Source organism: Centroberyx gerrardi, chromosome 24 (assembly GCF_048128805.1).
Source record: "Centroberyx gerrardi isolate f3 chromosome 24, fCenGer3.hap1.cur.20231027, whole genome shotgun sequence".
Classification (NCBI taxonomy): Eukaryota; Metazoa; Chordata; class Actinopteri; order Beryciformes; family Berycidae; genus Centroberyx; species Centroberyx gerrardi.
The window spans coordinates 3,548,479-3,571,794 of NC_136020.1; the positions used below are offsets into that span (position 1 = coordinate 3,548,479).

Consider the following 23,316-nt stretch of genomic DNA (forward strand, 5'->3'; position numbering starts at 1 on the left):
GAGATCCAACTGTAACGTCTAGTGAAATGGTAATATATCACCATGCGAAATACTGGAATACTGCTTTGTCATTTGCTTTTTTGGCTTGAGAATTAGTTTTTTTTTTTTTTAAATGTGTTGCGCTCACTTGTCAACCAAGTCGCTCACTTGTAGCACCGTCCTCCATCATTGATCAGTTTAAGTTGAGAGGGGGGTGTGTGTGGGGTGGAGGGATGGCAGGGATGTTGATTGGAAGTGTCATGAAACTGCAATGGGTGGGAGTTTTTGTTCCAAAACAGAGTAGAGGACGGCACGTGAGTTTTGAAAGGCAGAAGCACCTGGCCAAGTAATTGTTGAGTCATTTGTATTGATGAACAACCGTATCAACCCCTGCAGATATATTATGGTCATTTTGTGCTATGTGAGAGTAAGAATCTTACTTATTGCCTCTAAGCCACAGCTCAGGAGCAACCTAAAGTCTGTTTCTTTTCAACCCGCTGAAATATAGTGCACACCCTGTAACAAAGCCCAGTGGAATGACCTTATTTCTCTCCACCAAGGATTAAGCATTTGCGAGGACAAATGCTGACATTACGATGTCTGGAATGTGACAAGATGCACATCAGAAGATGAACTACCTTGCATTAGTGTGTCACTTGACCTTCTGGAGCAGACCTTCATCCATCTCTTCCCTCCCTTCTTTTTAACCTCTGAAGAAAGCATGAATGGGATTTACAGCAATAGACAGAAGGCCGTACACATGTACAGAAAGTGTGCAGACAGACTTTTTAAATCTGTGAACACGGTGTGGAGCTTTAAACGATAGAGGCTGGTAGCGGTTTCTTTCCAGTCCTGCAGGCTGTAATGCCGCCGCTACCTGCCAGCTAGCCTGGAAACTGCTCCTCCCTCCCCCCCCTGCGCCCTAATGAGTCATTAATTAGCGGCTTAAGCTTGTCAATCCTGCAAACAACAGCAACAGCAAATCCAGAGCTGCAGTAACCTCCTACTGATGACTGTGTGGGTGGAGCCAAAGCAATCTGTCAGACGTGTTGGGAGGAAGGCTTCTGAACTCTCTGAAGCTCCACTGGGATACAATGTTAACCTGAGAGAACAGTCTTTGTATGGTGTGTTGTTTTTTTTCTTTTGATTCTCAAGAACACCCACTTTTCCTGTGGACTATAGCAAATCTAGGTAGGCTCTTTCTGTTTACTTTGTGTTTGTCATTGGTTTCTGAAAGAGTTCAATGGTCAGTGCAGTCAATGTTATTGATTGGGATAATCCTTTATTCAAACGGACAACATGAGCTAGGTCACCAACTACATGTGAAGAAATGTGATGGTGTACCCATGTTCTGATTGGTCTCTATTAGCGCCAGTAGAATGAGTGTACTCCACATGTTACTGCGGTTTACATGGGTCGTGCTTTACTTGAATTATTGTGCCAATCGCATTGAAATCACATTATTTGTGTGTCTCAGTGCCTCAGTGTGTCTGTTATGAGGATCCTCCCTTCTGAGTCTGCAGGCAGCTGAGCGTCCAGGCTTGACCCACTCTGCTGGGATAACAGGCCCCGATGCTGGGAAAGTGGATCAGGATGTTTTATATTCAGCAGATGGGTAACCTGCCCTCAGCGCCTTGTGACTTGGATGGGATAGTCAGGGTTCCCTAGGGGAAAATACTCTCAAAGTGTGTGTGTGTGTGTGTGTGTGTGTGTGTACTTGTATTTTTATCCTTATGATCTCCTCACAAGGATAGAAAGATGAGGGAAAGTCCTCCAAACTGAGGACATTTTGCCGCTCCTCACTTCTTTAAGGGCTTAGTTTAGGGTTATGACTTGGGTTTAGGGTTAAATTTAGAATTATTTTTAGGTTAGAATCAGGTTTATCTCTGGCTCATGCAGGATTAGGGTTATGGTTAGTTATGACGAATGGAGAGAGTAAATCAAAGATGTTTACAGGGCGTTGTATCTGCAGAAACCAAATATGGGGATTTTCACTTGCGTGGCATCTGAAAAGAACAGAGCAAGAGCAATAGGTCTAATCCTAGCTTCCTTAATTTAATTATCTTCCTGAATGGATTTGCCCTCAATCATGTATTGCTCTTTCCTCTGATCTGATTACTAATGACCTCTTTTCAGAGTAAACTTTCATGCCTCTCTGAAGCAACACTGAGAGGGAACAAGCAGTGAATTCCAAACTATCTAGTAAAGCCTTACACCAGGAGCAGCGATGCTATGGTCTTGAAAGTGTATTTTTAGGCCAGAGAATGTGTGTGGCACCTTTCCAAGTCGAGAGCTTTAAGTAGGCGTAACGCTTCTTCAGAAATGGCCCATCCTTCCTGGAGGGAAGGATAAGGTCAAGAGTTGTGAAGGAAATGATTCTTTATTAAAGTTATTGTTTGCAAAGCTAACATCCAAAACTGTTCTAATGGCAAGTCATTTATATTTTTAGTCTCTATCTATGGAAGGACCTGTATCTATGGTTGGTCCTGATAAAGTCTCAACATCTACATTTAATGCCTTAAAAAGTATTATAATGTCCAGTTAAATCCAGTTATTAGAATTTTTTTATTTTTTTTTACCATGCAATGACAGGTTTCTTTGCGCTGCATGCTTACTCTCAGATTAACACAGAACAGGGTTAGTAGTACAATCTGCATCCTAGCTACTGTACTAAACACAGTTGGACTTCATGTCGCTTAATTAATTTTCTGGTGTCCTTTTTCTTATTCTACCCATTTATAGTTTAACAAATTTCATTAGCTGTGTTCAATCAGAAACGGGTTGTTTTTGTTTTTTAATTTGGTCTTAAATTCAATTCCAGGTAGCATTCATGGATGTATTAAACTGGTAGCATTCTTCTTCTTCTTCTTCTTCCCTCTGCCCTCTAGAAGTGATGTTGAACTGGAATTTCAGCTTTTGGTAAAAGTACAGAACGTTTACAAAACTCAATATTGAATTCAGCAACGGTGTCAAAGTAGTATTGTCATTTCAGTTAACACTGATGTCTAAACATACATTTTATGTGGAACTATTTGATCATTTCACCGTCAGCACAGAGAAGATTCCCATCATATGGGAGGAGAAAGGCGATTAGCAGTCGCAACACATTGGAAGTCTAATTCTCCTTTCAGTGAGAGTAGAAGGCAGATGAATGAGCTCTTGCTGAGCGGAACACAATACGATGACAGATTCACATTGCAAATGCTCCACATGAACCCTCCGACTGCACCATCAGCAGCTGTTAAACAATTTTGTACAGGAGCCATGGAGGACCAAGAGTCTGCAGGTTTGTGTCACTGATTAGTTCCTCCTCTCTGGTTGAAGGTGTGTTAATCGGTGAAATCAGCCGCTGTAGTGTTTGGCTGGAATGAAAACCCATAGACTATTGGTCTTCCATTGCCAATCCCTGCTGAACAGTATTATTAAGGATAACCACTCCCCTATTTGTGTGTGACGTACATCAGTTATCAGTACTGGGCCTGTGATTTGGCTATCAGCGGGGCTAAGTGGAACGGCTCAACTCCATGCTTCGTCGTTGTGTGGGAGTTATTTTTAGGCTTTACTGTACTTACTGTTCTCACAGTATGTTGCCACAGACAACCTGAAGCAGCCTCTATTGTTAGGTCTCAGCATGGTACTTACATTATTTGGCCGTATGCCTGGCCTAGCAATTTATCCAGATTTGTATCCAGATTGTGTCTATATGGTGTGATTTGGCTGGATTACATTTACACCTGACATTATAAGGCTTCTTTGGTATACACTTCTTTCCAAGCGGGCAGCCGGCTGTTTTATTTGCGTGCTTTTCCTGGTTGGATGCGGCATGGTATTTACACTTTGTTACTAATGTGGCCAAAAGCACATCTGACCACCACTGGAGCTGGCTTGAATGATCATCTCTTCAATGCGTCTTGGGTGCGTTTTACACCTGGATATTATGCTTTGTTTTTTCTCTATCCAATTACAATCCAGTCACCCAGGATACGTGTGAAGGAGTAAAGAGGGTCTCAACCTTTTTGTTCATGACAAGCCTTATCCTTTTGTTTGCTGTTTTACCAACTTTTTCACTTAGCAAACTCAGTAAAAGAACACACTACCATTTTTATCCCTGGTCTATCTCTGCTGTTATGACTACAATACTTCACTATATTACAGTGCCAGAATTGAAAACATTGGCTTTCCCCATAAGAAAGTGTAAATCTAGCCTGGTTTTGATCCATACAGTTGCAGTCTTGGTTTTTCTTTGACATGTGTCACATCAGATCAAAGCTTGATGATGCAGTATATCTCAATAAAGAAGGACATCACTGCTGATAGCATTCCTAGTTTAGGACCAAGTGCCAAAACATGTGGTAGATGTTGTTCATTATAGCAATGGCCTTGGTTTTGATTTAGGCCACACAATTACATCTATCTATCTTAAGCACCATGTAACAATCCCTGAAAACAAAGTTTCCTACCGGCATCTGTTGAAAGGCAACAATGATGCGATTCCTTCCTTGTTGCCATCGACAACAAACAGCAGCAGAGTAAAGGATAATATGATTGCATGGAAGGTCAAAGCAAAGAGAAAACAAAGGGAGATAAAATCTTATCTACAGCCTGTTCTGCAGTGTAGCTGTCAGCACTGATTGTTATGACTGATGTGGTCTACTGTTCCAGGATCACTGGTATTACAGGGACTCTGCTGCTCCTAAAATAGTCTTAAAAGTCTTACTTTTTCAGCAGTTTCTTTCTGCTGCATGTCCACTCTTATATTAATACAGAACAGGGTTAGTAGTACATTATGCCTCCTATCTGCTTTACTAAACACAATTAAACTTCATGTCCCTGAACAATTAATTTCCTCCTGTCCTTTTTCTTATACTGCTTATTTATAGTTTCAGAACTTTCATTAGCAATTTTCAATCAGAAATAGGCTGTTTTGACAGGTTTGTTTATTCATTTTGGTTATTAAATTTGTCTTGAATTCAGTTCCAGGTAGCATTGAAAAGGTCTTAAAAAATGTGAAATTTGGCTTTCTGAAACCTGCAGAAAACCCTGTATTATCACCTTGTAACAACGCATTATGTAATAACACCGCATTATGTACTAACACAAAAAAATGTAATACATTTTCACTTCATTATGTAATAACACCCGCATTTTGTAATAATCTGCCGCATTTTGTAATACACAGCTTGAATGCAATATGTAATAAATTTCCCCGCATTTTGTAATAAATTATTACATATTGCGGTGCTTATTACAAAATGCGGGAGTTGCACTTTTTTTATGATGAAAATGTAATAATACAGTGCATTATGTAATAACCAACCAAAATGGATGTCTTCATCTGTACACGTTATATTTTTAACAATTAAGCTAAATTAAACTTCCCAAATATTAAATTAGACCGGCGTTAAATTTGATCTTATTCTAAATAGCCACATAAAAGCAGTAACAAGATCAGCTTTTTATCATCTTACAAATACAGCCAAACTCAGGGACCTCATGTCAAAAGCCAACCTGGAAAAACTCGTTCACGCTTTTATTTCTAGCAGACTACTACAATGGTCTTTTGACAGAGCTCCCCAAAAAGACCATCAAAAAGCTTCAGCTTATTCAAAATGCAGCTGCTAGAGTTCTTACAGGGACCCAAAGGTTAGACCACATCACCCCGATTCTGAAGTCACTACACTGGCTTCCTGTCAGCCACAGAATTGAATATAAGGCAGTGCTGCTTGTTTATAAATCAATACATGGAGTGGGACCAAATACATTACAGACATGTTTAAGGAGTAGCCTACACTCCTGCCAGGCCTCTCAGGTCAAGTGGGAGTGGGCTGCTAGTAGTGCCCAGTGCCAAGATGATATCCTGCTGGATGGACCCCCAGATAATGATGGAGATGGAAAACATGACATGCCCATCCTACTGACAGAATTGCTGTCATTTATCATGCAGTTGACCCTTGATGCAGACATAACGTAATAATTTATTACAAAATGCGGGGAAATTTATTACATATTGCGTTCAGGCTGTGTATTACAAAATGCGGCAGATTATTACAAAATGCGGGTGTTATTACATAATGAAGTGAAAATTTATTACATTTTGTCGAGTTATTACATAATGCGGTGTTATTACATAACATAACATTGTTATACACCTTTAGTCAGATAGTTGGGATTTGTGTTTATATTAATTTAGTCACTAAGTAGGTATTTGAAAGTCCCATAATCACCCCCCCTCGCTCTCTCTCTCACACACACACACACACACACACACACGCACACACACACTGAGCAGAACTATATTCACCTACACTTAGACTATTGCTCTAAACAACAACAGGATAATGGGAAAGCTGAACCAGCCCGCAAACCAGTTCAGAAACCAAATTCACCGGCTAAAGGGACGACTCACCCTGCTGGCTTGGAACCCTGCTGTCCCCCTCAGCAGTAATAAAGGCATTGGGATTATTATGGATTATTAAGATTGATATTAGCATGCAGGACCTTCATTTCTCGACTGCATCTCACTGACAAGGCTCATCTTGCGTTGAATTGCGTTCTTCCATGTTTGCGCACAGTATCGCAGTCGGGCGTTAATTAGAGGCCAGATTGCCAACATGTGCGGATGGAGTCCAGTGGCAGCGGCTCAGGAGTAGCAGTCAATACCAGTTGCTATGTTGATAGATATGGATTAGGCTCAAATACACCCCAGAGGTGTTGAAACAGTATCTGCACTGTGCCATAATCATATCCTGAATGGCTGTAAATGGGCCCCATGCTAATTTGTGGTGGTGACTCGATATCAACAATAAGTCTTATGTGATTGCACCACTGGGTATATTCATTATTTGTATTTTATGGAGGCATTACTGTTTTTGAATTAATTGTTGAATTCTAATTTAGCTGTAAATCTCGTGGCCTATCGCTTCTCTAAGGCTACCCACCTGCTCTGCCTTTGTGGCTTTTTATTATTATATCACCAGAAGCTCTTTAAGTGTCCTCACTTTCGGTATGTAGGTTATTCGGAGTACATGAAGCACCAGAAATAAATGAGTAGCCACTCCCAGCAGTGTTCCATTGGCCTGGATGCTCTGGGGAATAAGAGGACAGGAGCTCTGTATCAGCAGATTAATCAATGCACAGCAGAGGCTGCTCTCATTCTCTTAGCCTGGGCACAGTGGTCATGTGTTGTGTGATCATTAAATCCAAATCAGTACAGTGTTTTCCACAGTGTATCAGGGCATCTGCAGGTTTCATTCTTTAAAAAAAATAAACAAGAATAAGGTGAAAAATTCCTCTAAGAACTGGATTTAAGCCATTTTAATAGTTTTACGGCCTTAAATTGAGATCATTTATGAAGACTTTCACACTTTTAAGGACCTGAAGATACCTTGTATCTAAATATTATGTGAGGATACTTGTATTGTCTGTTGTTAAGCTAAAGGTATAACATCATTTGGTGAGCGCATGTTGCAATCCAAGACTGAGGTCACAGACTTTGTCATATTTATTCTCTGGGCCTAATGGAGAGTAGGAGTCTAATATCCAAGCACCCTTTACTCATGAGGAGGAGGAAGGTAGGGATTAGTGTGTGTGTGTGTGTGTGTGTGTGTGTGTGCACATGGATATGGATGTAAATCTTCTTACAAATCCTCTTTACTTTCCATTGTGGGACAGTAGCAGAGGAGGAGATGTTGGTACTTTGCCGCTCTGTGCTGCAATAGAGAAAGTCTGAAGCAGGAAGGGAAAGACGGCGGTGAAATTCAAATGACTTCTGTATGATGTAAGACTGGATACAGGTATGACCGGACTGGACTTCAGTTAAGACTCGTGTGTTTGGAATAGTTTGCTTGTAATTGTAACCAACTTCTCATTTAAAGGTGCTACATGTCATTTTAACATCAGTAAATCATAACCACATTCATTTTGAGACAGTACAAGTGAACAAACGAGACCATTACTGAGAAGATTGCCAGCTTCGATTGGCCTCTACACTGCATTTTACATTGTGTGCCACCGGGTCAGATTTGGCGGGAAATTGTATTGCCGATGAATTCTATTTTATTCTAACTGCATAGTTTCAGCTGGTTAGCTTACCTGGTCAGAATGCATTCATACAAAAATCAGTCATTTTTAACACATCCGTGTGTCTTCTTTGGGACAACACTTGTGTTACTTTTCAACACAACATACTGTATGTTAATAACACATGTTGTGTTCAAATGTATTGTCATTAGCATATGTTGTGTTGAAAAGTAACACAAATGTGTGTCGCCCCAAAGAAGACACACAGATGTGTTAAAAATGACATTCTGTTTAAGAGTGTATTGGCTGTTATCAAGGCTGTCATTCATGCTTCACGTAGAAATGGATATATATGGAGTGTGTGTGGTAAAAATGACATAACTGTGCCCAAAACGATTGGGTGAGGTTGCTCACCACCTGAAATTTGAAACAATGATTGGCCGAAGCATTGGCTGAATGATGAGGAACTGGAACCACTGGACAATTGGTGTGTTTTCAGGTGTGTGATTGCCGAGAAGTGTGAGAAACATTAAAGCCAAGGTACAAGAATGGCACTAATGCGTTCGTACAGAGCGTAAACGTGTCTAGCCATACAGCAATTATCCTTCTTCTTGCTCTTCAAAACAAACTGCCAGGGAAGGGGAGGGGGGACAGGTAGTGGTGCATGAGTCCCAAATTTATGGAGTTGATACAGACTCTGATTCTAATTGCGGGAGTCGATGGAATCAACTCCTTGACCTCTGAGGAAATAGCCTAAAATGAATAGATTAATTGATAGAATTCATGCAAAATAAGAAATGTGAATAATCTTGCAAGAGCAATCATAATTTTGCACCAGCTTACCTTAAATGCATGAAATGATGCTTTCACGCTCTATCTCCGTCAAACAAAAACACCTTAAAGAGGATGTTTGAAATTTCCATTTCACATTCCCAGTCTTATGACTGAATTATGGAGATTTGTCAGTATGAATTGCATAATGGCCTTTGATCCTCCTCTTGAGAAACACAGACAGCAGCGCCCATTTTCTCATCCAGTCCATATATTGAATTACCCTGTAAGCTATTCAAAGTAAGGTTTTTTCTGTGTGTTTATCATATTACTACTTCAAAAACAGTCAGAAATAAGTTCTTGAGTTGAGATCAATGGTGTGTATTGAACATGCTGATGTGGAGCATCTTAATCCTACTGGTTGTGTGTCTTCCAAAGAGTACTTGAAGACTTCCCATGAGATCATCAGAGGAATTGGTTTCATGACTCTGTTAATAATGAGAATAATGAGATATAGGACACTGATCAAAACTATAACTTTTGACGTGATTTCTACAGCTTTTAATAATATGGGATATCATTCCATGCTGATAAATATCTCAAGTATTTCAAAAACATCTTAAATATCTGAAGTTCTTGGTCAGATGCCTATCTGTTTTCGGGTCCTGTATGGTCAAATGCCTCAATATAAACGTCTGAAATCCTCTGCTATTGCTTGACACGCAGAACTGACTCCGATTACGATGCAAATACAGTGAAAAGGTGGAGAAGTTATGGCTTATGTGCCCTCAACATGGAAGACTTCTCACTGCCTGAAGTGCAGATGGCAGTTCCTCTTTGGTAAGTCATTAACAGCTTGTTTGAAGAGTGGTTTAACTTTACTCGGTCTTGTGTGATGAAACAATGATCACTATGATTTACCATTGACAGACTGACTGGAAATAGTGGCAACCAATCATTTTCTAGTCATTGAGTTATTGCGTGGTTTTCTTGGTGTTTCGGGCAATGTTGATCTCTTGGATAATGTAATATGTGTGTAGCTGTAGTGTCAATCATCCTCTCCTGCCCAGAGGTAATAAGCAAGGTAATAAGGTGGCGTTTCTTTGAAAAATAAAATACTCATTCTTAACTCATTCGTTCTTCATTATATCAGTTCTTGTATCGGTTCCCACTGCTCATGGAATTTCTAGAATATTATGGAATTTAAAGAGCTGTAGTCCAGGGAAAGTGAGGAATGAATCACCTTACAGGAAAACAGCAGAATGTATTTTAGAACTTGTTTCACACATTCATTGCAGTAGATGGAGGTTTTCAGGCCTTGTAGTGGAAACAAAGGTGCTTACCTCTTTTGAAAAACAGCAGAAACAAACCAGAAAGGAAGGACATTTGTAGGTTATGGAAGCGTTCCAACTTAGTCATGAAAAGGCATGGAACAGTCATGGAAATTTACGTCCATGCCACGGTGGGAACCCTGTGTATGGTGACTAACTTGCGACTGTCCAGCATAGCAACAGACTATCTCAGGTAAACTTTATGTTTGCATTGTTCTTTGAATGACATCAGAGGTTCATTACATTCCATTTCTCCACCTCGCCTTATCTCGGTTAGATATTGACCAAGAGCTTGAGTAAATACAGTTGTCGCTTTGTAAAATCCCCACACCGAGCATGTAAGTCTTCATCTCCCCTGAATACATGAAAAAACACATGGCTCAATACCGACTATGATAATATATGAAAGCGGCATTGCGGTCGATGTAATGGGGCTGGGTCTTTTCACTGCAGATGGTGGGGTCTGCGTTGCCATGGTGATGCCTCACACTGCTTCTCAGTTTATCTGCGGTCATCACCCGTTTCTTTTTTCCCATCTTCAGGCATGCACACAAATACATCCATGCACAGTCAACACCACAACAGCATTGTTTTATCATGATGACTGAAATTGAATTCAATACTGAATTTTTGTATACTTTTGGTATTTTGACCAAATGTCTATTGATTGTTTATTGAAAGAAATATATAGTGTTTTTTCATTGGCAAATGACCTCTGATTTGAGGGAGTTTGTTTGATTACATACTTGTTTTGATATCTTGTATAATTGATATCCCATTGATATTTTGATTGGATTCTACACATGTATGCATGAATATGTTTTTATTATTAACCTGGGTTTCAAGTGGTGAGTTTGTGTTTCATGGTTTGAATGCTGTTTCAGAGGCTTTTCCTCCCTGCCAATACTTGTAATATTTTGGAATGTGCTGGTATGACATTTTTAGATAGTAAACTTGTTATTGAAGTCAAACTTCTGGTATGGTGACAGCACTACACCAGCATGGCTTTCTTCAGAGAATACCACAGTAAAACTCTGCTACAGCCCAGGTTGTCAGTGCAGTGAATTACCTCCCAGACTGCAGTGAAGGGCCAGATCAGGCAGTGGGGGAAAACAAAGTGTACTTTGTGGGGATGGATGGCCAGCCCAGGGCAAACGGTGATAAAGGGCTGTGTGCTGCTCATTAGTCAGTTTACCATGGACATCTGCAGTCCTTAGATTTCTGTGTTATGTAATGGCCCAGCCCCGACATCTACAGGTCTGTTTAGGACCCTGAACTTTGTTGACAGTCTCTCTTAATGTTTGTTCCCATAGCAACTTGACGTGCATTTGCAATGTTATGGCTCGTCTGTATTGATGTCAGAACATGACTGTATATTTGGCACCTGGATGTTGTGGCAGCCTTTGTACTTTCTACATTCCTTCCACCATCTGTCATTGCCAGAAACTCAAATCTTTAGCTGTTTGCTCTGGAAGAACAGCGCCCTCTTCCTGTTTTGTGCCGTAAAACAATACAGCAGATTTCCCGCCAAATCCGACCCGGTGGCCAATCTTCTTGGCAATAGTCTTGTTTGTTTACAGTGATAATACTCATTTCTCAAAATTACGACAGTAATGATTTATTGGTGTGAACATGATACACGTTGCACCTTTAAGAAATCATCATGGTATATAAAGCAGGATTTGATACACACACCAACAGTGGTGCTTGGTTCCTGCTGTTGCTGTATATTAAATCGCTTTGCTGTGGCCGTGTGCCTCTAACTATGACAGACACTGCTGGATCTACAGGGACACATCTGCTACGAAACCACCAGCTGTCAATCACCTCTCAGTCTCCGTTCTCCATAGCAGCATCAGCCTGGTCATTACAGCTCATCAGCACTGGAGGCATATATCACTCTACTGGCTTCCCTCTGACAGTCTCCATCTCCCTGGGCAGTTGGAGAGAGAAACGCCCCCGACTGATTGTCTCCAGCCCCGTCCTGGATAGGTGTTAGAACAGGCTGCGGGGTGACAGACAGTCTGATCACAATGCAGCCCTGCTGGGGCGGCCAGGAGACGGCGACGGAGGAGGGAGGGGGGATGATAGGGGACGACGGACAGGGCTAAATTTGCATGAGTACCTTTAATGAGGGTGATTAGAGGACAAAGGCCAGTTGGTAGTTAAAGTTGAAGCTTTGTTCCTCACACGACAGAGTGATAAGTCTGCCTACTGCCAGCTGCTAGGCCTGATAAGTCCATCTATGACCTCATCCATAGGATTGACCATGGGAGGTTTCTGCCACATCTTGCAGAAACCAAAGAGCAGAATTGCTGTGACGCACTTACTGCAGAGGTGGTAGACTGGGGTATGTAGAGGCCAGTGTGTGTGTGTGGCATGTGTGTGTATTTGCGTGACCCACATAATGACGACACATCAGGTTGTTCATCTATCATTCATATGGGGTGTCAGTCTACCACCACGTGTGTGTGTACTCGTGCTACTCTCTGCTTCACCTTGCTTTATCCTTCATTTTCCTTTGCAGTTTTGGCCATTGTTTGTGTATTGAATGCATTTCGTATGCATGCAAAGGATCCAGATGAATTTGGTGTAGTAGCTGCTGAAACTTGTTTGTTTGAAATATTTTTCCATCGGCCTTTCACTCCTTCCACCATCTGCCATTCCCAGAAACTCTGAAATCTTCCCGTTTTGCGCCGTAAAGCAATACAGCAGATTCCCGCCAAATCACATGCACATGAGATGCACATGAGATGCCATTTGGATAATGAATACATAATTCTTATTGACCACAGCAATGTAGTAGATATTGCATAACAGAAAGCTTTATTACACTTTAACTGCTGCATGGAAATTGCATTACAGATATCCAGCAAGCCGTTCTTTCATCAAGCGTTTTCACATCCTCAGATTTTTGCCTATAGAGACTCAGAAAATGTTCTATGTTCTCTGTGTAGCTTAATGTATGAACCACTGCTGTCTGCCACTGCCTCCTGGCAGACTCCCTACAGCCTTTGAGGCCTATCAGTAGCCGTTTCATCCCTGTAGAGACGACCTGGCATACTGTGAACTCTCTCTGTCACACTTCCTCTTGGCCTGACCTCAGAGCCAGGTCCACTAAGCCAAGGAAAGGCCAGATAATGATGTGTAACCTCCATTAGTCTACCCACATAAACCGCCCTCCACTGTAGTGACATTACAGGAAACAGACTTACAACCGCAGATACTGTTCAAGATAGTGAACCAGGGCTGTGTTTTGCTGATACAGTATAACCTAATTATAGGGATTTAATGCAATATTCCTGCTGCTAGAAAAGTGTGTTGCATATGTAAGTTCTTGTTTTGACAGCCATAGGCTATGGTTTTCAGCAGCTTGGATTGTGACTCCTTTTGCTGACATATGTACAAATCCTTGGCCAGCTGGGCGATATAAAGGAGCTTCATATGCAATATACATGCTACCTAGGATACCCCCTCAATTCTTAGTAAAACAAAAGTAGACTTCCTTGAGGTCACAAAAGTAAACCACCTGGCTGCTCAATCTGTTGGCTTCAGGATAAACTAACCATTTACCTGTTGTTCAATTATTCACTAACTGATACTGGTTTGGTTTCTTTGCCATTAATAATTGTACACCGGGTGCCCTGGGACATCTTAATAAGAGAAATCAACAAGGCACATAGTTGATGTGTGGATTTTAGAGCATCATCCCTGTAAATGCAAGGCAAAGAGTGTGACCATTTTCCACTGTTGCCACTGATTTTTTTTCTTTGGTTCCCCAGACCTACTGGTGACCTTTATCCAGTTGATACAGCACAATGACATTCTAGGCACAGCAGTATTAATGTCAACCCTGGGTTTGCCAGGGAGGCTCTTGCTCTCCATATCTTTTCAATTTATCCATGGAGGCACTTGCAAGTCACATATAGCCTGCCCTGATAATGATTCAGATACATGAAACTTGGCACAGGACAGTTTCTCATGGCTCCTGTATGTAAACATGTAGCATTTAATAAACCATTACTGCATTAATGTTGAGACATTAGTATAATTAACATAAACAAGTAAGACCATCACCAAGAGGCAGTCTCTACCAGCCTGCTGCATTTTACATTGTTTTGTGCTTTACGGCACAAAACGGGAAGATGGCGCTGTTCTTCCAGCACAAATGGAGCTAAACCTTTCAGTTTCTGACAATATATGGGAAATGTAGTATTAATTTTGAGACTCAAAATTATCTCAAAAAACACTCACACAAACAATACCACTGGTGTGAGATAGAGGCAACCAATTGACTGGACCATGGTCTAATTTTTTCACGGTAATTACGCCAAGATATCACAATTAGTTTAACGTATTGACGTGTGCTATATGTAGCACCTTGTAATTCCAAATCATCAGTTTTGGTCTTAAACTTAAATCTCCTTCTGGAAGGTTAGATTCAACTCTTTATCAAAGGCGATTGACATTAGACCCTCTACTCACTGTGTTTGGGTCAGTAGACTTGGACCCTTCCTATAACAGATATGAAGGACAAGCTGTTTCCCTCTGCATTTTGTTAGCCAGACAAATTATTTTACAACATTGGAAGTCGGAGTCTAGGTGTGTACTATAAGTTTACCAAAAGACACAAGACTTTTTATCTGGCAACCCATCATTAGCTAGTGTTTACCATCACTTAAATCTTTACAGTCGAGGTAGATGGTCAGTGCCACATGAGGTTGTTTCCCATGTTGATTTCAGTATATATTTATGTATATTATTTTTTCCTTCCTTTCCATGATCCATTTCTTTTCCACTCTTTGGTACTTCCATAGAGGATTGGTTAATTTGGTTCATTAACCTGCTAAGGGCTGACTGAGGGTTAGAGGCTAATTTTAGCCCTGGTGCTGCGACAGTAGAGAGCAAATTGATTCTCCATGCTAGGTGGGGTAGGGTGGGATCAATTGTGTGCCACAAACAGCCCTGCTGATCCTGGGTAAGCTGGGTGTCAGGGGGTTTTATGAAAAGTTACAAAGCAACTCCTTGCAGCCTACATGCTCACCAGGGTGTTGATGTAGTGGCTAGGCTAGCTAGTGGGGGAGTGAGGATGTGTAGAAGAGTTTTTAAATCACAACACATTTCAAATTGGTCTACTACTCCATACTGGGAGTTCTCTTCAAAGTGTAAACAAATGAAAGCTAACTTGGCGCTAGTTGGCTAACACGCTGTCTAATGGTGACCGGCTACAGCTGATGCTAACCAAGATGAACAAAAGCACAAAACAGCATTTCAGATCTTTTTAATATTTCATCCTCCCTGATGTCATTCACTAGTTTTGCAGTGAACATCTTCACACTTGTGAGCTATAATACATATTTCCCATTTGTTTCTTGACCTTGGAACACCTGCCTTTATGTTATTGTTGTTATGCTTCTGCTGTCAAAACAGTGATCGGGCTGGATTGGCTCCCTCAGATGTATTTGTACATCGTCAGATATGTCTCACCACCCTTAACATGGTCCCCAAGGTTTCCATTCACACCCACAATATTGCTTGAGCCTCCTGTCATTACCCCATCCTCCCTGACTGTCGTTATGGCTACGAAGTCCAAAACGGTGCTTGAATTACCCCCACTTGAATAAAACATGAAGGAGAAATAAACTGTAGCCCTGGGAAAAGTAATCACATCACTGCACTGTACATAGAGCAACACTATGCCAGCAGTGGTTTCTATATCCACAAAGAAACACGCACACACACACACACACACACACACCTCTCCACCACGATTCCATCTCCTCATAAATCACCTCGGAGACTCTTTTGTGCCGAGGCCTTTTAATTTAAGCCTCGCCACTTTCAATTTGGATGTGACATTTCCCCCATGGTCTATAGGAAGGTTTTAATGATTTGTTAATGAGTGGAAAAGATGGGAATGCCCTTTGTCCCGTTTTTAACACGCCAAAGAGGAACTCGTTGCCCCATGCCTGCTGTGTTACCTTGGCCAGACTTGTGGGCTGTGAGGTTTAGATGTAGTGTGTCGTGAAGTAATTTGTGTGCGGCTGAGATTGTAACAGCAGAGGGGCTTGGCGTCATTTGGAGCCTCTTGAGTTGCACTTCAGATTTTTAAGTCATGCTTTACTGGAGGAAATACAAACACTGGGTGGAATGGAATGTGTATGGCTCTCACATGTTACTGAATAGTAAAACAGTCCTAAACCTATAAATTTTACCTTTAGTATTTCATTTAGATAGCCCATATTTGTTTACTTGGAGTGTAATTAAGTGATTTATGACATTTATCGACCTATCAGGGAATTGCATCAACATAGACGGGTCTCTGGCACAGCTTATGATGTCCTGTAACTGACACAAATAATAGTCATATTTTCATAATAAAGAGTAAGCTAGGTAATTAGGGCTGATATCCATCAGAAACCTCTAGATCTAATATATCACCACTGTGTGCTATATCCACACAAGCTTAAATAACCTATAAGCCCCTGCTAATGTTCCCCTTTCACTGCTTCTTTGCCACAATTGTCATATTATTCCTGACCTGTATTTCCCAGGTCAGAAGAGAAGTAGATGGCTTGCCCCCTGGGGAGGGTTATTGGGTTATCACTTGTGACACTTACAAGGGGGCTCCATTTTAAATATAGCAAGCTAACAGTAAACATGTCGTTGCCTCTGAATGATGCAGTCCCCCTCCGGGCCAGTCAGTCACAGATATGGCATCTTGTTTTGACCTGTAGTTGTAACCTTTATTTTACCCTTACTTACCCAGGAAAAATAGACTCTACATGCCTGGTCTTTTTCAGCAACACCCTGCTTCATATTCATACAGTTCCACACATTAAAGGGTAACTTCGGTATTTTTCAACCTGGACCCTATTTTCCCATCTTTTTGTGTCTTAAGTGACTAAAGGGGACAACAATTTTTGAAATTGGTCCAGTATTGAGCGAGATCGCTTCAGCTGCAATGTAATCCAACGGGGCAAATCGCACCGTCAATGTACGTCCACTAAAAGTGCTTGTTTTTGCCACTGACAGGCTCAGATTGTTATTATAAGTGTCTGACAACATTATGGAAAGGACCCTACAGAGAAATGAAACGTTTTTCTTTACCTTTCGCTTGATCCGGTCTGTTCGTAACCAAGTCTCGCGAGAGTTGAGTTGTTGCAGGAAGTTACACACAGACTGGATCAAGCGAAAGGTAAAGAAAAACGTTTCATTTCTCTCTCTCATTGTTGTCCCCTTTAATCACTTAGACACAAAAAGATGGGAAAATAGGGTCCAGGTTGAAAAATACCGAAGTTACCCTTTAACACTGGCTACTGTTTAGATGTTGTTCATTGCTTTTTTTGTCTCTGTCCTTCCCAATGGTAGTATAGTATAAACAATAGTGTCTGAACATAACATATCTCCAAGTGACTCTCCAGATGAGTGAGATACATTTGGATGGAGAATGAGGTCTGTGAACCCCATTATGTTTGGCAGTGGGGTGGCTTTGGTTCACTGACTCAAATAACCCTAGCTATCCCTATCAAAGCTTAGTGTTTACATCAAGATTTATACCCTCACGAAGATTTCTAATAGTGTAGACATTAGCCCATATCCTGGCCTGTCATGAAGCCATTGAAGAGTGAGAATGACATTGCATTCACTCTCACTCTTCAATGGGTGAGAATCTTTTGACTAAATGGTCTGCTGTGCTGTCTGCATTCCAGGTGGCAGGTACGGTCATGAGACAAAAGTGGAAAACACAATGAGATCCTCAGTGGAAACGGCTCTTCTCAGACAATATCACAATGTCTGCATCACTGAAAGTGGGTAGTCCTTTCATGTGCTGAGCAATACACAGTCAAGAGAATGAGCAAAGTGTCGTCAGACAATACCTCCTGCAGCATTATCAGCCATTTCTGAACATATGTGTGGGAGGAAGGGAAGCAATAGCTGATGTATGAAGTCTTATCATTTAGAGAACAATCTAGAAGACCTATTCTCTTCTTCTGTCTGTGCTTTACTGGAGATAGCTTTATCCAAGAGTTTTAGTAGGGTGGTATACCAATTCAGTGGTCTTATCTTTACTTCCCAACAGAAATGACGCCGTCTTCAGAATGATACGCGCTCTTTCCTCTAAGGATGGTTATGGACATTGACACACTTAATCCTTCTTCATGCTTTACGCAGAAACAAGTGATTGTGTGATTTATCTTCATCTCCCTGTCTGTTCTGTCCAGGTGACTGTCTACTGTGAAGCCCAGGATGAATGGGTATGATAACCCCACCCTTGCCTCTGGCATGTTCGGCTCCTACAACTCCCAAGTGAAGTGAGTAACCTAGTTTCACCCTCCTCACACGCCAAGACTACTTCCAGTAACAGAATGACGTCTCTCCCTATGACTTTACATGCCATGTGTGCACCAATAAGGGTTAATAAGGTTCAATAATGGTTTTGTAAATGAATTCTTAATTTAAAGGCAGTAATGTATCCCATGTTTCCCTACCATTGAATAGGTATGGTGGGTCACTCTGCCTTAAAGAGCTGCTAACTCTAAAAGAATTTCATTAGTCTGGGACTCAGTGGAGAGTTTTAGTGTCCCATGATGGTCTAAATGCTGTTTCAGATGGTTTCAGTGTAAAATTCTGAGGGAAACACTGAATACTTGTAATTTTTTGGGGCATGAAAATGATTCAATTTTAAGATATTAAATAATGGCACAAAATATTGGCTATTTGCAGCTTTAACACAAAACAGTATTGGTATTGTCCTCAAAAAAAAACATGACGGTCAAATGTGAGCACCAACTGCCCTGCTGCTAATTGATCCACTTATTAAATTGTCCGTGCTAATTTCCCAAAGTCTGTTTCCAATTGAATTCCTCTCAAAGCAAATGTAATGGAAACACCTTAGGGTGTACAAGCAATGAGGCTAATGTACCAGTCAGGAGACCGGGGGCTGATCTAAAAACCAGCCAGTGACCCAGGCTGTAACTGAACCTCAACTTACAGGAACCTTTAAGCTACGGTCCTGCAAACATATAGTACATTTCAGTCTAGGTTTGCATGCGCTGTAAGAATACAAAGAACCCTGAATGACCTGAAAGAATTCCGTCTGGAATGGAATAATTGATTTGGAATCCGAAGAATCAAGCTCTCTAGATCGTAAAGTTCACAAAGTTGGACTGCAACAGAGAACAGCATCCCATCCCTGCTAATTGAGGTCTTATCCGCCCACAAGAAGTGATGAATTGAAACTAACACTAAAATCCAAACTGTCTCCTAAATTGCAGTGAACAGCCCTCCGTCTCCAGAAAGCTGGACTCACTAATGTTAGATATGTTGATATTCTTTGGTGTAAAGCATCACAGACCAGCCTGGTTGGTAAACATGAGCATGCTGTGTGCAGTTTACAGACGTCACCTTACAGGATTTCTGGGTATTGAAGTTCAACAGTTACCCCTCGATGCCATTTGGAGCCAATGTGTGAAGTCGGCTCCAAGGCAGTGAATAACAACAAATCTGTCAAACTGCTGCCACTCTGTTTCCTCTCCATTCAGTTTGGAGTGCAGTTGAAGAGGTGCTGGTCCGTGCCCAGGCCTGTCAGCAATGTGAATTAGAACCATGCATTATTAATCAGCTGATCAATTAGAATAAGCTTGGGAATGTGAGAAAATATCAAGTGTCAAGGAGCTCATTAGTGCCGGTGACACATGAGCCCATCAGTGTTCCCACAGACAGATGACGGCCATCCTGTTCCAACAGCCTTCTGCCCATGTTCAGTTAACAGGCTGCATCATGTCCTTTCATATTTAGACACTGTTAGACTGTTGATCATCACTGCTGTGAAGTTATGGGAGGAGGAGCACTTCCTGTATTTTACAAATGTATCATGGGAAGTACAACTTGGAATGTGTAACGTTAATCAGTAAAATCAAACTTGTATTTTTCAACTGTTTTTGATGTGAAATCGAGCTGCTTTAGATGTAAGGTAAATGTCTGAGAAATTTGACAGTCTCTTCTCCTTCTTCTTCTTCTTCTTCTTCTTCTTCTTCTTCTTCTTCTTCCCCTTCTTCTTCCCCCCCTCTCTAACAGTGGCCATGGCTCACAGAATCCTGAGCCCCCAGAAAATAAAGCCAACAAAGCCAAGTCCAGTGCCAAAACCCTATACGGTAAGTTGTTCACCTTGCCTTGAAGAGCTTTCTAACCCTAAAAGAATTTAATTAGTGTGGTTTTCACTGGAGAGTTTTCAGGTACGTTCACACCTGGCCTGTTTGGTTTGATTCATCTGAACCCTAGAGCGTTTAGTCTTTTAGTGTGGTTCGTTTGGGCAGGTGAGAACGAACGTAAAGTTTGTTTTGATGACAGGTTACCGAAACTGTCCAATGAATGAGTTACCTGTCAGTCCATGTGACCTTTGTTGATCTGTTGGTTCATTTGTTACAAGGCAGTGTGAACTCTAAACAAACTAGACACTTTTTCTGGTATGATTCGGACCAAAGAAAACAAACTGTAGGTGTGATCGCACCCTTAGTGTCCCATGATGGTCTAAATGCTGTTTCAGAGGCTTTTCCACCCTGACAAATATAAAATTTTGGGGGAAACACTTATTTGTTTTAGCATGAGAATAATCAAATTTAAGGATTTTGAATATCGGCACAAAATATCGACACAAAAAAATGTGGTTTTGGTCCTTAAAAACCCGGTTGGACCCTAGTTACGTTAGTAGTCTATTATAGAGCTGCATGGTTCCAATCTATAGCAGTATTAGGATGCATAACATGTTCCCCAACAGTCTTCAGATTGCACCCTAGGCTCTGAGCAGTGCATTCACTTTGCTAATACGCCATCCATTTGAAGTGAGTTGAGAATACACATCACATCTATAGCATGTGGTTGTCATGCGTCTGCTGCTGGTCATTTGCAGTGGGCTTTTCCAGGTGGTGCGCCTTATCTCTGGCATACAGATCCACTTGTGGGATGTAAGATGAATCAGAATCTTGACTTGTAGCTCTGTTATCGCCTAACTCAGGACCCCACCTCTCCTCAGACTGCCAGTAGATGAGGAATGAGTGTTTTGGAGGGTTTATTCTCACTCAAGTGTGTACATTTCTGTGCCTCACACGCTCTGTTTAATAGATATGAAGTCAGTAGCGTAACTGCTTACTGTGGCATGGAAACATCTTACTGCTTTCACTTTTGGTTTTCACCATCTGTGTAAACTCAGCATTAGCTACAATTGCTCAGTCAAAGAGGGAGGGGGGATATTCCGTTAACTGGTGAATCCTTGGCAGCAGGGAGACTCAATCACTGGTTATCAAAGGTTCATGTAAACAGCTTAACCTGAATAAGACTTTATGCGTTACTCTGGCATGTAAACATAGCCATATTGGTATGCAGAGTTGCTATGCTCAGTTGAACATGGATTTCTCCTCCAGACCCGACAACACCCACTACTACGGGTCAAACTGCTCCCATCTCTGTTTGGCAACACAACCACACAGAGAGGGGGCGGGGTTAACCTCCCACACCCGATTGAACGCGCAGTCGTTTCCCCCAGACGAATTGAAAGCAAGCCCGCAGTGCTTTTTCTTTTCAGCCGATCTCAGTCGGGAGCTCCCCGTCGCTGTGTGTGTCTGCCGGAAAAGCTTTTAGCGGTCAGCACCTCTCGGCGCTCCTGCTGCGGCGTTCCCGTCGGTGAATAAAAGAGCGTGTGTTTACAGCAGCGAGGCGCCAGAAAAGCCACTTTGAGATGTGAAGGAATGAGCCGCGGTAGTGATGCAGAGAGGTGTCACGGAGTCTTCAAAGCATTTTTTGAGCTCCAGTGGGTTTTGATATAAAGCTAAAAAATCTGAATGCATCTGAAATGAACTGATTCATAGGATAGAGGGGTACGAAAGTCAGTGAGTCAGCAGTAACTGTTGCCGCCATCCTTTTTGTAAATAATGAATCATTATGGGAGACTTGAGTCGGATAGCGTCCTCATCCTTTCCTCTCACAGATATTCATTTATCCAGTTTTCCTCTCATTACCCCATTCACAGGAACAGATGGAATGTATTTCCTCCGCTCATCTGCCAAACATAAAAAGAAGAGTAAAAGCGAGCTGAGTAAGCTGTGTGTGTGTGTGTGTGTGTGTTAGTTTAAGACCAATATCGAAAGGCCGATATTGGACTTTTCCTCCCTGCCAAAAATTAAAATTCTTGGTGAAACATTGAATCCTTGGAATCATTTTAGAATTTTTTGACATGAAAATGGTCAAATTTAAAGATCATCAAAATCGGGACAAAATATCAGCTGTAAGCACCTTCAATCCAAAAATATCAGCACCAGTATCGGCCTTGAAAACCCACATCGGTCAAACCTGCGCGCGTGTGTGTGTGTGTGTGTGTGTGTTGGTAAGTGCATGCCTGTGTGTGAACGTAAAGGGCCAAGGCTTCACAACCGTCTGCAAAGCAAAAAACATAACTAACATTCAAATTTGGATAATTTTACCAAATGTATCTCCATATAAATGCCGATCTAACTAATCCCTAACATTAAGAGCTATTGGTTTATGCAGAACAAACTGCTGTTGACCTTGCAGCCCTCTCTCTCTCTCTCTCTCCACTGATGTTGCTGTTCTCTTCTCCAGAGAAACTAAGTCAACCAGCTTTCCCTCCTTCCTCTCTCCGCCTGCTGGAAGTCTGAATTAATTAAGCTTTCCTCACACAGTCACTGGCGGCCATCATGGCTTATGACGGCTTGTAAGAGGCTTATGAAGGGTTGAGGAGGTTGCCGGGTTCCGGTGTGATCCTGGACCACTGTCCTCTCTGACCATATGGCCACATGACCATACTGTTTAAATGTATACAGGGATGAACAATGCTTAGGCCTAATATAATGCATAATATATCAATGGATGAGTAAACAGGGGTTAAACTGGGATCCTGTTTGTCGTGATGATAACCATACGCAGTCGTGAATTTACAGCTTTGCTTTGCACTTAATTTTCAGATGCTGTGGTTGTGCACAAGTTTTTTGCACTTGCAATGAAAAGATCTGTTGCTGTCATTCCAGTTTTGTACAAAAAGCTGTTTTGTAAACTTGTATTTAAAGGGTAACTTCGGTATTTTTCAACCTTTCCCATCTTTTTGTGTCTAAGTGACTAAAGGGGACAACAATTTTTTAAATTGGTCCAGTATTGAGCGAGATCGCTTCAGCTGGCTGCCGCGAAACGGGCTGCAATGTAA

The 23,316-nt window shown here is 41.5% G+C and overlaps 1 protein-coding gene across 1 annotated transcript in view; it reads left to right on the forward strand.

Moving 5' to 3' along the window:
- eps8a (EGFR pathway substrate 8a, signaling adaptor) overlaps positions 1-23,316 on the forward strand; it is a 53,343-nt gene that overhangs the window by 10,905 nt on the left and 19,122 nt on the right. Inside the window, exons 2-3 of the mRNA XM_071915781.2 lie at positions 18,326-18,415; positions 20,181-20,257. Of these exons, the coding sequence (XP_071771882.2) occupies positions 18,351-18,415; positions 20,181-20,257 (142 nt within the window). The 5' untranslated portion in view covers positions 18,326-18,350. The remainder of the gene's footprint in view (positions 1-18,325; positions 18,416-20,180; positions 20,258-23,316) is intronic.